Here is a 13,653-nt window from a genome sequence, read left to right as displayed (position 1 = left end):
TTCCATTAGACATTCTTTCCTGCTTTGTCGAAGATTAGTTGACCATAGAGTTGAGAGTCTATTTCTGGGATCTCTATTCTGTTCCATTGATATATGGGTCTGTTTTTGTGCCAGTACCATGCTGTCTTGATGATGACAGCTTTGTAATAGAGCTTGAAGTCCGGAATTGTGATGCCACCAACGTTGGCTTTCTTTTTCAATATCCCTTTAGCTATTCGAGGTCTTTTCTGGTCCCATATAAATTTTAGAATTATTTGTTCCATTTCTTTGAAAAAAATGGATGGTACTTTGATAGGAATTGCATTAAATGTGTAGATTGCTTTAGGTAGCATAGACATTTTCACAATATTTATTCTTCCAATCCAGGAGCATGGAACATTTTTCCATTTCTTTGTGTCTTCCTCAATTTCTTTCATGAGTACTTTATAGTTTTCTGAGTATAGATTCTGTGTCTCTTTGGTTAGGTTTATTCCGAGGTATCTTATGGTTTTGGGTGCAATTGTAAATGGGATTGACTCCTTAATTTCCCTTTCTTCTGTCTTGCTGTTGGTGTAGAGAAATGCAACTGATTTCTGTGCATTGATTTTATATCCTGACACTTTACTGAATTCCTGTATAAGTTCTAGCAGTTTTGGAGTGGAGTCTTTTGGGTTTTCCACATATAGTATCATATCATCAGCGAAGAGTGATAATTTGACTTCTTCTTTGCCGATTTGGATGCCTTTAATTTCCTTTTGTTGTCTGATTGCTGAGGCTAGGAACTCTAGTACTATGTTGAATAGCAGTGGTGATAATGGACATCCCTGCCATGTTCCTGACCTTAGCGGAAAAGCTTTCAGTTTTTCTCCATTGAGAATGATATTTGCGGTGGGTTTTTCATAGATGGCTTTGATGATATTGAGGTATGTGCCCTCTATCCCTACACTTTGAAGAGTTTTGATCAGGAAGGGATGCTGTACTTTGTCAAATGCTTTTTCAGCATCTATTGAGAGTATCATATGGTTCTTGTTCTTACTTTTATTGATGTGTTGTATCACATTGACTGATTTGAGGATGTTGAACCAAACTTGCAGCCCTGGAATAAATCCCACTTGGTCGTGGTGAATAATCTTTTTAATGTACTCTTGAATCCTATTGGCTAGTATTTTGTTGAGTATTTTCGCATCTGTGTTCATCAAGGATATTGGTCTATAGCTCTCTTTTTTGGTGGGATCCTTGTCTGGTTTTGGGATCAAGGTGATGCTGGCCTCATAAAATGAGTTTGGAAGTTTTCCTTCCATTTCTATTTTTTGGAACAGTTTTAGGAGAATAGGAATTAGTTCTTCTTTAAATGTTTGGTAGAATTCCCCCGGGAAGCCGTCTGGCCCTGGGCTTTTGTTTGTTTGGAGATTTTTAATGATTGTTTCAATCTCCTTACTGGTTATGGGTCTGTTCAGGCTTTCTATTTCTTCCTGGTTCAGTTGTGGTAGTTTATATGTTTCTAGGAAGGCATCCATTTCTTCCAGATTGTCAAATTTATTGGTGTAGAGTTGCTCATAGTATGTTCTTATAATAGTTTGTATTTCTTTGGTGTTAGTTGTGATCTCTCCTCTTTCATTCATGATTTTATTTATTTGGGTCCTTTCTCTTTTCTTTTTGATAAGTCTGGCCAGGGGTTTATCAATTTTATTAATTCTTTCAAAGAACCAGCTCCTACTTTCGTTGATTTGTTCTATTGTTTTTTTGGTTTCTATTTCATTGATTTCTGCTCTGATCTTTATGATTTCTCTTCTCCTGCTAGGCTTAGGGTTTCTTTCTTGTTCTTTCTCCAGCTCCTTTAGGTGTAGGGTTAGATTGTGTACCTGAGACCTTTCTTGTTTCTTGAGAAAGGCTTGTACCGCTATATATTTTCCTCTCAGGACTGCCTTTGTTGTGTCCCACAGATTTTGAACCGTTGCATTTTCATTATCATTTGTTTCCATGATTTTTTTCAATTCTTCTTTAATTTCTCGGTTGACCCATTCATTCTTTAGAAGGATGCTGTTTAGTCTCCATGTATTTGGGTTCTTTCCACACTTCCTTTTGTGGTTGAGTTCTAGCTTTAGAGCATTGTGGTCTGAAAATATGCAGGGAATGATCCCAATCTTTTGATACCAGTTGAGTCCTGATTTAGGACCCAGGATGTGATCTATTCTGGAGAATGTTCCATGTGCACTAGAGAAGAATGTGTATTCTGTTGCTTTGGGATGAAATGTTCTGAATATATCTGTGATGTCCATCTGGTCCAGTGTGTCGTTTAAGGCCTTTATTTCCTTGCTGATCTTTTGCTTGGATGATCTGTCCATTTCAGTGAGGGGAGTGTTAAAGTCCCCTACTATTATTGTATTATTGTTGATGTGTTTCTTTGATTTTGTTATTAATTGGTTTATATAGTTGGCTGCTCCCACGTTGGGGGCATAGATATTTAAATTGTTAAATCTTCTTGTTGGACAGACCCTTTGAGTATGATATAGTGTCCTTCCTCATCTCTTATTATAGTCTTTGGCTTAAAATCTAATTGATCTGATATAAGGATTGCCACTCCTGCTTTCTTCTGATGTCCATTAGCATGGTAAATTCTTTTCCACCCCCTCACTTTAAATCTGGAGGTGTCTTTGGGCTTAAAATGAGTTTCTTGGAGGCAACATATAGATGGGTTTTGTTTTTTTATCCATTCTGATACCCTGTGTCTTTTTACAGGGGCATTTAGCCCATTAACATTCAGGGTAACTATTGAGAGATATGAATTTAGTGCCATTGTATTGCCTGTAAGGTGACTGTTACTGTATATGGTCTCTGTTCCTTTCTGATCTACCACTTGTAGGCTCTCTTTTTGCTTAGAGGACCCCTTTCAATATTTCCTGTAGAGCTGGTTTGGTGTTTGCAAATTCTTTCAGTTGTTGTTTGTCCTGAAAGCTTTTTGTCTCTCCTTCTATTTTCAATGATAGCCTAGCTGGATATAGTATTCTGGGCTGCATGTTTTTCTCGTTTAGTGCTCTGAAAATATCATGCCAGCTCTTTCTGGCCTGCCAGGTATCTGTGGATAAGTCAGCTGCCAATCTAATATTTTTACCATTGTATGTTACAGACTTCTTTTCCCGGGCTGCTTTCAGGATTTTTTCTTTGTCACTGAGACTTGTAAATTTTACTATTAGGTGACGGGGTGTGGGTCTATTCTTATTGATTTTGAGGGGCGTTCTCTGAACCTCCTCAATTTTGATGCTCGTTCCCTTTGCCATATTGGGGAAATTCTCCCCAATAATTCTCTCTAGTATACCTTCTGCTCCCCTCTCTCTTTCTTCTTCTTCTGGGATCCCAATTATTCTAATGTTGTTTCGTCTTATGGTGTCACTTATCTCTCGAATTCTCCCCTCGTCGTCCAGTATCTGTTTGTCCCTCTTTTGCTCAGCTTCTTTATTCTCTGTCATTTGGTCTTCTATATCACTAATTCTTTCTTCTGCCTCATTTATCCTAGCAGTGAGAGCCTCCATTTTTGATTGCACCTCATTAATAGCTTTTTTGATTTCAACTTGGTTAGATTTTAGTTCTTTTATTTCTCCAGAAAGGGCTTTTATATCTCTCGAGAGGGTTTCTCTAATATCTTCCATGCCTTTTTCGAGCCCGGCTAGAACCTTGAGAATTGTCATTCTGAACTCTAGATCTGACATATTACCAATGTCTGTATTGATTAGGTCCCTAGCCTTCGGTACTGCCTCTTGTTCTTTTTTTTGTGTTGAATTTTTCCGTCTTGTCATTTTGTCCAGAGAAGAGTATATGAAGGGGCAAGTAAAATACTAAAAGTGTGGCAACAACCCCAGGAAAATATGCTTTATCCAAATTAGTAGAGATCCCAAATCGTGAGGGGGGAGAAAGTGGATAAAAAGAGGTTCAAAAAGGAAGAAAAAAAAAAGAAAAAAGAAAAGAATTAAAAAAAAAAGAAAACACCTAAGAAAAATATAAAAAAGAAAAAATATATGTATTAGATAAACTAGTAAAAAATCGTTAAAAAAGAAAAAGGTAACAATTAAAAAAAAAATTTTACCCAAAGGCGAGAAAAAAAAAAAACAAAAAATTAAAAAGAAAAAAATTAAATTAACCGCCAGACTAAAAATAATCACAGGGAAAAAGCCATGAGTTCCGTGCTTTGCTTTCTCCTCCTCTAGAATTCTGCTGCTCTCCTTGGTATTGAAACCGCACTCTTTGGTAGGTGAACTTGGTCTCGGCTGGATTTCTTGTTGATCTTCTGGGGGAGGGGTCTGTTGTAGTGATTCTCAAGTGTCTTTGCCCCAGGCGGAATTGCACCGCCCTTACCCGGGGCCGGGGCCGGGGTGAGTAATCCGCTTGGGTTTACTTTCAGGAGCTTTTGTTCCCTGAGCGCTTTCCATAGAGTTCCGGAGGACGGGAATACAAATGGCGGCCTCCTGGTCTCCGGCCCGGAGGAGCCGAGAGCCCAGGGCCCCACTCCTCAGTGCGCCCTCAGAGAACAGCGCCCAGTTACTCCCGTCTGCCTGACCTCCAGCCGCGCTCCGAGCTCACCGAGCCTGCGACCGGTTCAAGGTCACCCCGAGCTGCGAGCTTACTGTCGGCTCTGTTTCTGTAGCCAGCTTTCCCGTTCCAATACCCGCAAGCTCTGCGACACTCAGACACCCCTGATCCTTCTCTGACCCTGCGGGACCTGAGGCCACGCTGACCCCGCGTGGGCTTTGCCCCGGTTTAGCCTCTGGAGCGATGTCCCTCAGCGGAACAGACTTTTAAAAGTCCTGATTTTGTGCCCGGTTGCTCCGCCACTTGCCGGGGGCCGGCCCCTCCCCCCGGGATCTATCTTCCCGTCGCTTTGGATTCACTTCTCCGCTGGTCCTACCTTTCAGAAAGTGGTTGTTTTTCTGTTTCCAGAATTGCTGTTCTTCTTCTCTTCAATCTGCCGATGGATTTTCAGGTGTTTGCAATCTTTAGATAAGCTATCTAGCTGATCTCCGGCTAGCTGAAGTAGTCTCGGCCTGCTACTTCTCCGCCATCTTGACTCCTCCCTGTTCTCAACCATTTTTATTTCTGTAAGGCTGTAGCAATGTCCCCTCTTTCTTTTCTGATCTTAATAACTTGAGTCTTCTCTATTTCTTTCTTAGTCAACTTAGCTAAAGTTTTGTCAATATTTTTCTCAAAAATTTTTTGGCTTTGTTGATTCTGTTGTTTTTCTATTCTCTGCATTACTTACCTCTTCTCTCATTCTTACTGTTTCCTTCCTTCTGTTAAGTTTGAGTTCAGTTTACTCTTCTTTTTCTATTTTCTTAAAGTGTAGGGATAAATTACCGTTTTGAGATCGTTTTTCTTTTTTAATGTAGACATTTACTAATATCAATTTTCCTCTTCACACTGTCACTACACATGATTTTTGGCATGTTGTGCTTCATTTTAATTCTACTCTAAGTATTTTCTAATTTACCTAGTGATTTCTCTGTTGATCCACTGGTTAAGACCATGATTTAATGTCTACATATTCAGGGATTTTCTAGTTTTCCTTCTGTTTTTGACTTCTTGTTCCATTCCCTTGTTGTTGAGGAAGATACTTTGTATAATCTAAATCTTTTAAAAATTATTTTGGCTTCTTTTGTGGCCGAATACATGGTATCCCAAAGTATGTTCCGTGTACACAATAGAAAACTATGTATTCTGCTGTTCCTGAGTAGTCTATAGATGTCTTCTAGGTTTAATTGGTTTCTATTGTTAAGTTTTCTATATCCTTATTAGTTTCTAACTTAATGTTCTATTTTTGAAAGTGGATTATTAAAGTTTTCAGCTATAGTTTTAGAACTGTCTGTTTCTCTCTTCAGTTTCATCAATGTTTGCTTCATAATTATGGGCTTCTCTGTGTTTGATGCATACATTTTTATAATTGTTATGTCTTCATGAAAAATTGACTCTTTTATTAATAGATAATGTCCACTCTGTCTCATAATAGTTTTAGGAATGTCCTTTTCCAGTAATCCCCCAAATCAACCTCTAGGAATTAATGCCAAGGAAATATTCACATAACCAGTAAACAGTAAAAACTATTCCACAATATATAAAAGTGCTTGTGGGCAATCTTGAAAAGGAAGTTTGAGTGGAAGAGATGGAAAAGGGAAAAATACTTCAAAAACTAGTGACCTAGTAAGAAGCATAGAGCAGGTGAAACCAGGAAAACTCATCATTAGTGTGATGAAGAAATTTAAAATCAATGATGTCTTCCAGTCCTTTTGACAGAGAGGCAGGCAGAGAGAGAGAGGGAAGCAGGCTCCCTGCTGAGAAGAAAGCCCAATGCGGGACTTGATCACAGGACCCTGAGATCAAGACCTGAGCCAAAGGCAGCGGCTTAACCCACTGAGCCACCCAGGCACCCTTCCAGTCCTTTTGAAAGTTGATTGTGTTACTGCCAAGTAATCCCCTTCTCAGTAATCCTCCTTTCCAAACTCTTACATATATTCTGATCAGTTCCAAAATGCTTAGTACAAGTGGTTTTGTTTTGGTGGGTGGGGGAGGGGAGAGTTAAGGAAGAGTTTTGCATCAGGGAGGATGGATATGGTGTAAGTCAGAGTTAGCAAATGAAGATAGAGAATTCTGAAGATCAGTGTATCCCTGAGAACATACACATCTCTGGAACTAGCAGAGATTTGAAGGATTCTAGACTCTAAAAAGGCCATGCAATTGATGTATGTTTGAGACAGTTTTACTACATCTCTCCTGCTAATCACAAAAATCCCATATGCTGGTATTTGGCTTAAACAGTAAAGTTATTTTCATTCTACTAAAGAAAAAAATTTTAATGGTATACATGTTTCCAGATGTTTTCTTTAGACAGCAGTAATGCTACTGGTTGCTTCTTCTCTTCACTTTTGTATTTCCTGATTCTTGTTAATAATGCACATGTTTACAATAAAACTACTTTTCAAATACTATTTTTAATTGACATAAAAAGAAAAAAAATTTAATCTTGCAAACACAATTTCCCTGGTTGACCCATTTAAATAATCAAGTAATTTGCTCTCCTGACTGCTCAACTCAGAGCATGGTGGGTGAGTTATCCAGAAATATATTACACTCATGTTCTTTTATAAGTAAGACACTAAAATAAATTGTACTTTTAATAATTTTTTTATTTGACAAAGAGAGATCACAAGTAAGCAGAGAAGCAGGCAGAGACAGAGAGAGGAAGAAGCAGGCTCCCTGCTGAGCAGAGAGCCTGGTGTGGGACTCGATCCCAGGACCCTGATATCATGACCTGAGCTGAAGGCAGAGGCTTAACCCTCTGAGCCAGGCACTCAATAAATTGTACTTTTTTAAAAATTTATTTTCAGCATAACAATATCATTATTTTTTCACCACACCCAGTGCTGCATGCAATCCGTGCCCTCTATAATACCCACCACCTGGTACCCCGACCTCCCACCCCCCACCACCACTTCAAACCCCTCAGATTGTTTTTCACAGTCCAATAAATTGTACTTTTAAAAGTCCCAATGGATGTTTTCCTAGGAAACATCATATTCTTTATTCATCCCATCTTGCTCATGAGAACACCTATTTTTTTAATTTTTTAATTTTTTTATAAACATACAATGTATTATTAGCCCCAGGGGTACAGGTCTGTGAATCGCCAGGTTTACACACTTCACAGCACTCACCATAGAGAACACCTGTTTTTTAGCCCTAGGAGGATCTAGGGAAAGGAAGACTCTATAGAATTAATCTAGGAAATCAGACTCATAGACTCTCGAGCAGCAGGGGACAGAAAAGACATACACACACACACACACGCGCACACACACACACACACACATTACTGAAATGGGAGTATAGAGATAACACTTTTTCCAAGATGCAGTCTTTTTTTTCCCCCTAAGATGCAGTCTTAATGTTATCTGTGGAACAAAAGAATGTAAATTTTCTAATCAACGAATTGGTGAAAAACACAGTGCGTATTAGATACAGAATGTTCTCTCCATTGCACATGCAAAACATTTTGTTAATATAAATAAACTCTTTAGAAGCCCCTGGTTGGTTTCTGCTCAGGTCAGGATCTCAGGGTAGTGGGATGGAGCCCCGAGTCAGGCTCCACCATATTCAGTGAGGAACACACTTGAGGATTCTCTCTATCCCTCTCCCTCCGCCCCTCCCTGTACTCACACATAATCACTCTCTAATAAAAAAAAAAATCTTTTAAAAAATAAAGAAACTTATCTTTAAAACTCAAAGATCAATTTATTAGCCACACTGCTTATGTTTCTTTATAAATCTACTCATAAAAGAAATTGAGGAAGACACAAAAAGATGGAAGAGCATTCCATGCACATGGATCAGAAGAATAAACATAGTTAAAATGTCTATACTGCCTAGAGCAATCTATACTTTCAATGCCATCTCAATCAAAATTCCACCAGCATTTTTCAAAGAGCTGGAACAAACAATCTTTATACATCCAGAAGAGAGTCCAAGATCTATTTCAATAGCTCTCTAACCAGTAACTAGGACTTCTTTGTTCTTCTTTCAGTCCTTTACTTGGGCATACCACAACTCTGCATTAATGCAATTATCTATTGTGAACATTTCTAAATTTAGATAGGCAAGTGTTGCTAGTGGCATTACACAAAAATATACATTGACACCACTATATATGCATGGGAATCACTCTGAATTAATTCATCTACACTGTCTAGATGCTACTGTATTGAAATTCTTATGGCTAGAGTCTGAGGGAGAGGCTGTTAAGGGAGGAGCTTAGAAAGATATACAGTTGGTATAATCTCCAAAAGCTTATTCTGTAGGTATCAGTGCCCTGATTCAAAATGATTTGTTGATTGGTTAGACATGAAAATGACTGTAAGTAATTCGAAATGAAGTGTGTTATCTTTCAAATAGTTACAATGGCATAGAAATCAAAGTCTGGGTAACAAAATCATTTGTATAGTTTTTTTAAGATTTTTAAAATTTGTTTTTTATCTATTTTCAGCATAACAGTATTCATTATTTTTGTACCACACCCAGTGCTCCATGCAATCCATGCCCTCTATAATACTCACCACCTGGTACCCCGACCTCCCATGCCCCCCCCCCGCCACTTCAAACCCCTCAGATTGTTTTTCAGAGTCCATAGACTCTCATGGCTCACTCCCCTTCCAATTTCTCCCAACTCCCTTCTCCTCTCTAACTCCCCATGTCCTCCATGCTATTTGTTATGCTCCACAAATAAATGAAACCATATGATAATTGACTCTCTCTGCTTGACTTATTTCACTCAGCATAATCTGAGTCCCGCCCATGTGGCTACAAAAGTTGGGTATTCATCCTTTCTGATGGAGGCATAATACTCCATAGTGTATATGGACCATATCTTCCTTATCCATTCGTCTGTGGAAGGGCATCTTGGTTCTTTCCACAGTTTGGTGACTGTGGCCATTGCTGCTATAAACATTGGAGTACAGATGGCCCTTCTTTTCACTACATCTGTATCTTTGGGGTAAATACCCAGGAGTGCAATGGCAGGGTCATAGGGAAGTTCTATTTTTAATTTCTTGAGGAATCTCCACACTGTTCTCCAAAGAGGCTGCACCACCTTGCATTCCCACAAACAGTGTAAGAGGGTTCCCCTTTCTCCACATCCCCTCCAACACATGTTGTTTCCTGTCTTGCTAATTTTGGCGATTCTAACTGGTGTAAGGTGGTATCTCAATGTGGTTTTAATTTGAATCTCCCTGATGGCTAGTGACGATGAACATTTTTTCATGTGTCTGATAGCCATTTGTATGTCTTCACTGGAGAAGTATCTGTTCATATCTTCTGTCCATGTTTTGATATGATTGTCTATTTTGTGTGTGTTGAGTTTGAGGAGTTCTTGATAGATCCTGGATATCAACCTTTTGTCTGTACTGTCATTTGCAAATATCTTCTCCCATTCCGTGGGCTGCCTCTATGTTTTCTTGACTGTTTCCTTTGCTGTGCAGAAACTTTTGAATTTGATGAAGTCCCAAAAGTTTATTTTTGCTTTTGTTTCTGTATAGTTTTCTAAACCTGCACTAGTAGGAAATGTGTTGCTAAAGTAGCACATCTCCCAGAATAATTCTCCCCAAACCTTCTCCAAGAAAAATGGCCACTGAGATCAATGGACTAGAGACATCTTCCCAAAGAGCAGAACAGAGAGAATACAAACTAAAGAATTCTCTACACTGGTAGGAAAGAAACCCTTGCTGTTGTCCATCAGGATGATGCTATATGCTATGTTATGTCTACCTTTTCTCCTCCTTGCTGATTCTAAGTGAAATTGTATTTTAGTTATTCTATTATTCTCCTATCACTGTATATTGCTTGTCTGTGAGTAATTAAACTTATCTAAGATATGGGGATGAAAATCAGCTACCCTTTGGATGGACTGAAGTGATAGACACAACACTCAGAGATCTTAGACTTAGATGAATGCAGTAAATGGAATAGCCCTCATTATTTAAATTACTTTATTCATACTTAGAAGTGAACACATGTCTACCCTGGTCTAGCAGGGTAGAGAGCCAAAGTAGAGAAAGCACAGATTATTCTCACCAGCAGTCTACAGCCTACAGAAGGCATCACATGGGATGAGATAGAACATGCTGTGTCTCTGAATTCCATGTGGGAGTAAAGTGAGTAACCTCAAATTTCCTGTGCCTACCTACGTGGTGCAAAGTCCACAGTTCAGGCGTTTAGGAACACACTTCATATCATACCATCTGTTCTAGTTTGGTGCATAAGACTCCAAGTCTCTGAGGAAGGTGACATAGTGTGCAACTTACTGGACAAAGAGCTTTGTCTGCCACCTCTTATGGGAAGTCTGGCCATGAAGCTCCTCCTGATCATTGCAATTCTGCTGTTCCAGAAGTCCAAAGGTAATCCAGAGCTTTCCGGAAATAGAGTATTTCCAAGAAGAAAGGGAATTTCATACTTCATGGTAGTTAGGAGATAGGGCCCCTTGGAATGCTTGAACTCTACCCAGTGTTGCCAGAAATTTCCTCCTCCTGATGCCTTCTACCACAGCACTGTTATTTTATTTTTTTTTAATAACCATTGTACTGTTCTTAAGAAGCAGTATTTACAGAGTTGAAAAGAGGCCATAGGGCACCTGAGTGGCTTAGTGCGTTAAAGCCTCTGCCTTCAGGTCAGGTCATGATCTCAGGGTCCTGGGATCGAGTCCCCGCATCAGGCTCTCTGCTCAGCAGGGAGCCTGCTTCCTTCTCTCTCTCTGCCTGCCTCTCTGCCTACTTGTGATCTTTCTCTGTCAAATAAATAAATAATCTTAAAAAATAAAAAAAGAAAATAGGCCATAATTTTCTTCTGAGAAGGTGTCATTATAAAAAGGAATGAGCCCAATATCTAGGAATGCCTTTATTTATTTGGACACAGTTTTTATTTACACCCAGCCATGTTTTCATCCACTCCAACATATATTTTAGTCTACAGAGTGTAAATAGTGAAGGAAGCACAAACTTTGGAGTCAGGTTTAAGAAATATGCTTTCAATGTCTACTAGTTTGTCAACCTCAGATAAATGGTAAAGCCTCTCTAAGCCTGTTTCCTCATTTGTGGAGGTAATGACACACGGATCCTGGAGGCTTTACTAAATAAGATTTGTAAGTCATCTAGCATAAGGCTTGACACATACTAAGAACTTAAAATTTAGTTTTTCTTCCTCTTCCAAAAGCAGGTCTCTTATATTTGACTCTTCTTACAGAATTAGTAATGGTCTGTCCCTGGCCCATCAAACTCCTAGGAATCAAAGAAAGGAGTTCTAGAATCTGGAGTTAGAGGCAGCATCTTTGCTGGCCTCAGAAAAAAAAAAAAGAAAAAGAAAAAAAAACCTGATGCTCTTGGTGGAATCCATCTAGGCTCTATCTCAGGGGACTGTGCAAGCCCAGAGCCAAAATCTGAACATCTTAACTCCATAGATCACTGAATGTATTTAGGATCACTAAAGAAAAGAATATATATCAAGGGGAGCAAAGTTCTGGGACTGAGAAATTCTTGCTTCTAGAGGGGGAAGGAAAATGAGGACTCAGAGAGAGTAAAACAAGTCCAAGATTATTGTGATGACACAGAAGCCAAAGAAAGATATGCAGTGGCAAAAATGTACAATGCTGAGAATTAAAAGGGGGAAAATTATAAAGGAAAAAATAACTGGACAATAAGACAGTCATTCTAGACCATGGTAATGAGTATGAACCCAAAAGCATAATCTGACTCATATATAAATACATAGGTGGGGCAGTAGTAAAAAGGTAGTGCCCTGGGAGCATTCAAATGGAGATAGATGTGTTGAGGTTCCCAGATGGGAGTATACAGTTCCATAGCCTGAAATCAAAGTTTTAGTTCCTTCATTTTTCAAAACAAGATCTGATGCTCTCGAAGAAATCCATCAGATATAGGATGGAAATTCAAAACCCAAGAGAAAATAAATATGAGTGATCAATTATACATAAACACTGAGGTTTACCTTCTCGGAGCATCCTTCTTAGGATCTTATTATGAGTATATGCCTGTGGATCTCCCATACACTTAACCTCTATAAACATCATCTGTCTTCCCCATTACCAAAGTTTCCTTTTAGTCTCAAACATTAATCTTGGCCTTTTCTTTATATGCACAGTAGCTGAACAACTTAAGAGATGCTGGGGTGAATATATACAAGGATATTGCAGGAAAATATGCAGAATAAGTGAAATACGTCAAGTACTATGTGAAAATGGAAGATATTGTTGCCTCAATATCGTGGAATTGGAAGCACGTAGAAAAATTACAAAGCCACCTCCTCCAAAGCCAAGAACATATGCAATGACTTTCCCTCAATATGATGATACACTTATAGAAGATTATCTAAGACCCAAGGCAAATTCTACATAAATCCAGCAGAATTTTCCTTTCCTTTATTTCTCACCCTAGTCCAATAAAGGTGAAGATCTCCACATCTTTTCCTTTCTTTTTCCTTGACCCCCCCCCAATGACCTTACATCAGATTCTAATAAAGCTGTCTGTTTTCTGACTCGTTTGTTCTTTAAGAGACTGAACACTCAATATACCAAGGGATGAATTGATAAGGACAATTCAGAATCTCCCCCCTTGGAAAGGGGATATAATCAGCGCACTAAAAAATCTGTAACATGGAAGACTGGAACAAGAAACTCAGGAAAGTTGTCATGGAATTCAAGAGAGGGAAAGGTGAAACCAAGTATTCAGGGAAAATCACAAGTGAGTTTAAGATTATAGTGGTGACTTCTGAAATGTGTAGGATTTCAACCAGTGAGTGTTCATGAGAAGACAGTTTGCATGAACAGAATAAAATCAACAAATGTGGGGCACCTGGGTGGCTCAATGGGTTAAGCCTCTGCCTTCGGCTCAGGTCATGATCTCAGGGTCCTAGGATCGAGCCCCGCATCGGGCTCTCTGCTCGGCAGGGAGCCTGCTTCCTTCTCTCTCTCTCTGCCTGCCTCTCTGCCTACTTGTGATCTCTCTGTCAAATAAATGGATAGACTCTTTTTTTTTTTTTAAATCAACAAATGGGAAGAAATTGGAACAAACAGGACATTTCAGGAAAATATACATGCACTTTGTTTGGTTGATGAATGGAGTTCCCAATCATGGA

At 39.0% G+C, this 13,653-nt stretch overlaps 1 protein-coding gene across 1 annotated transcript; it reads left to right on the top strand.

The window, feature by feature from the left end:
- The first annotated feature begins 10,858 nt into the window (after positions 1-10,858).
- Positions 10,859-12,914, top strand: DEFB127 (defensin beta 127). The gene is made up of 2 exons (XM_004782498.1): positions 10,859-10,907; positions 12,661-12,914. Exons 1-2 carry the CDS (start codon positions 10,859-10,861, stop codon positions 12,912-12,914), a joined length of 303 nt encoding a protein of 100 aa, XP_004782555.1.
- Positions 12,915-13,653: the final 739 nt, after the last annotated feature.

This window comes from Mustela putorius, unplaced genomic scaffold, assembly GCF_011764305.1.
Source record: "Mustela putorius furo isolate JIRA1106 unplaced genomic scaffold, ASM1176430v1.1 tig00000743_pilon_pilon_pilon, whole genome shotgun sequence".
Classification (NCBI taxonomy): Eukaryota; Metazoa; Chordata; class Mammalia; order Carnivora; family Mustelidae; genus Mustela; species Mustela putorius.
The sequence above is the reverse complement of the archived record's forward strand: the minus strand, read 5'-3'. Positions and strand labels throughout refer to the sequence as shown.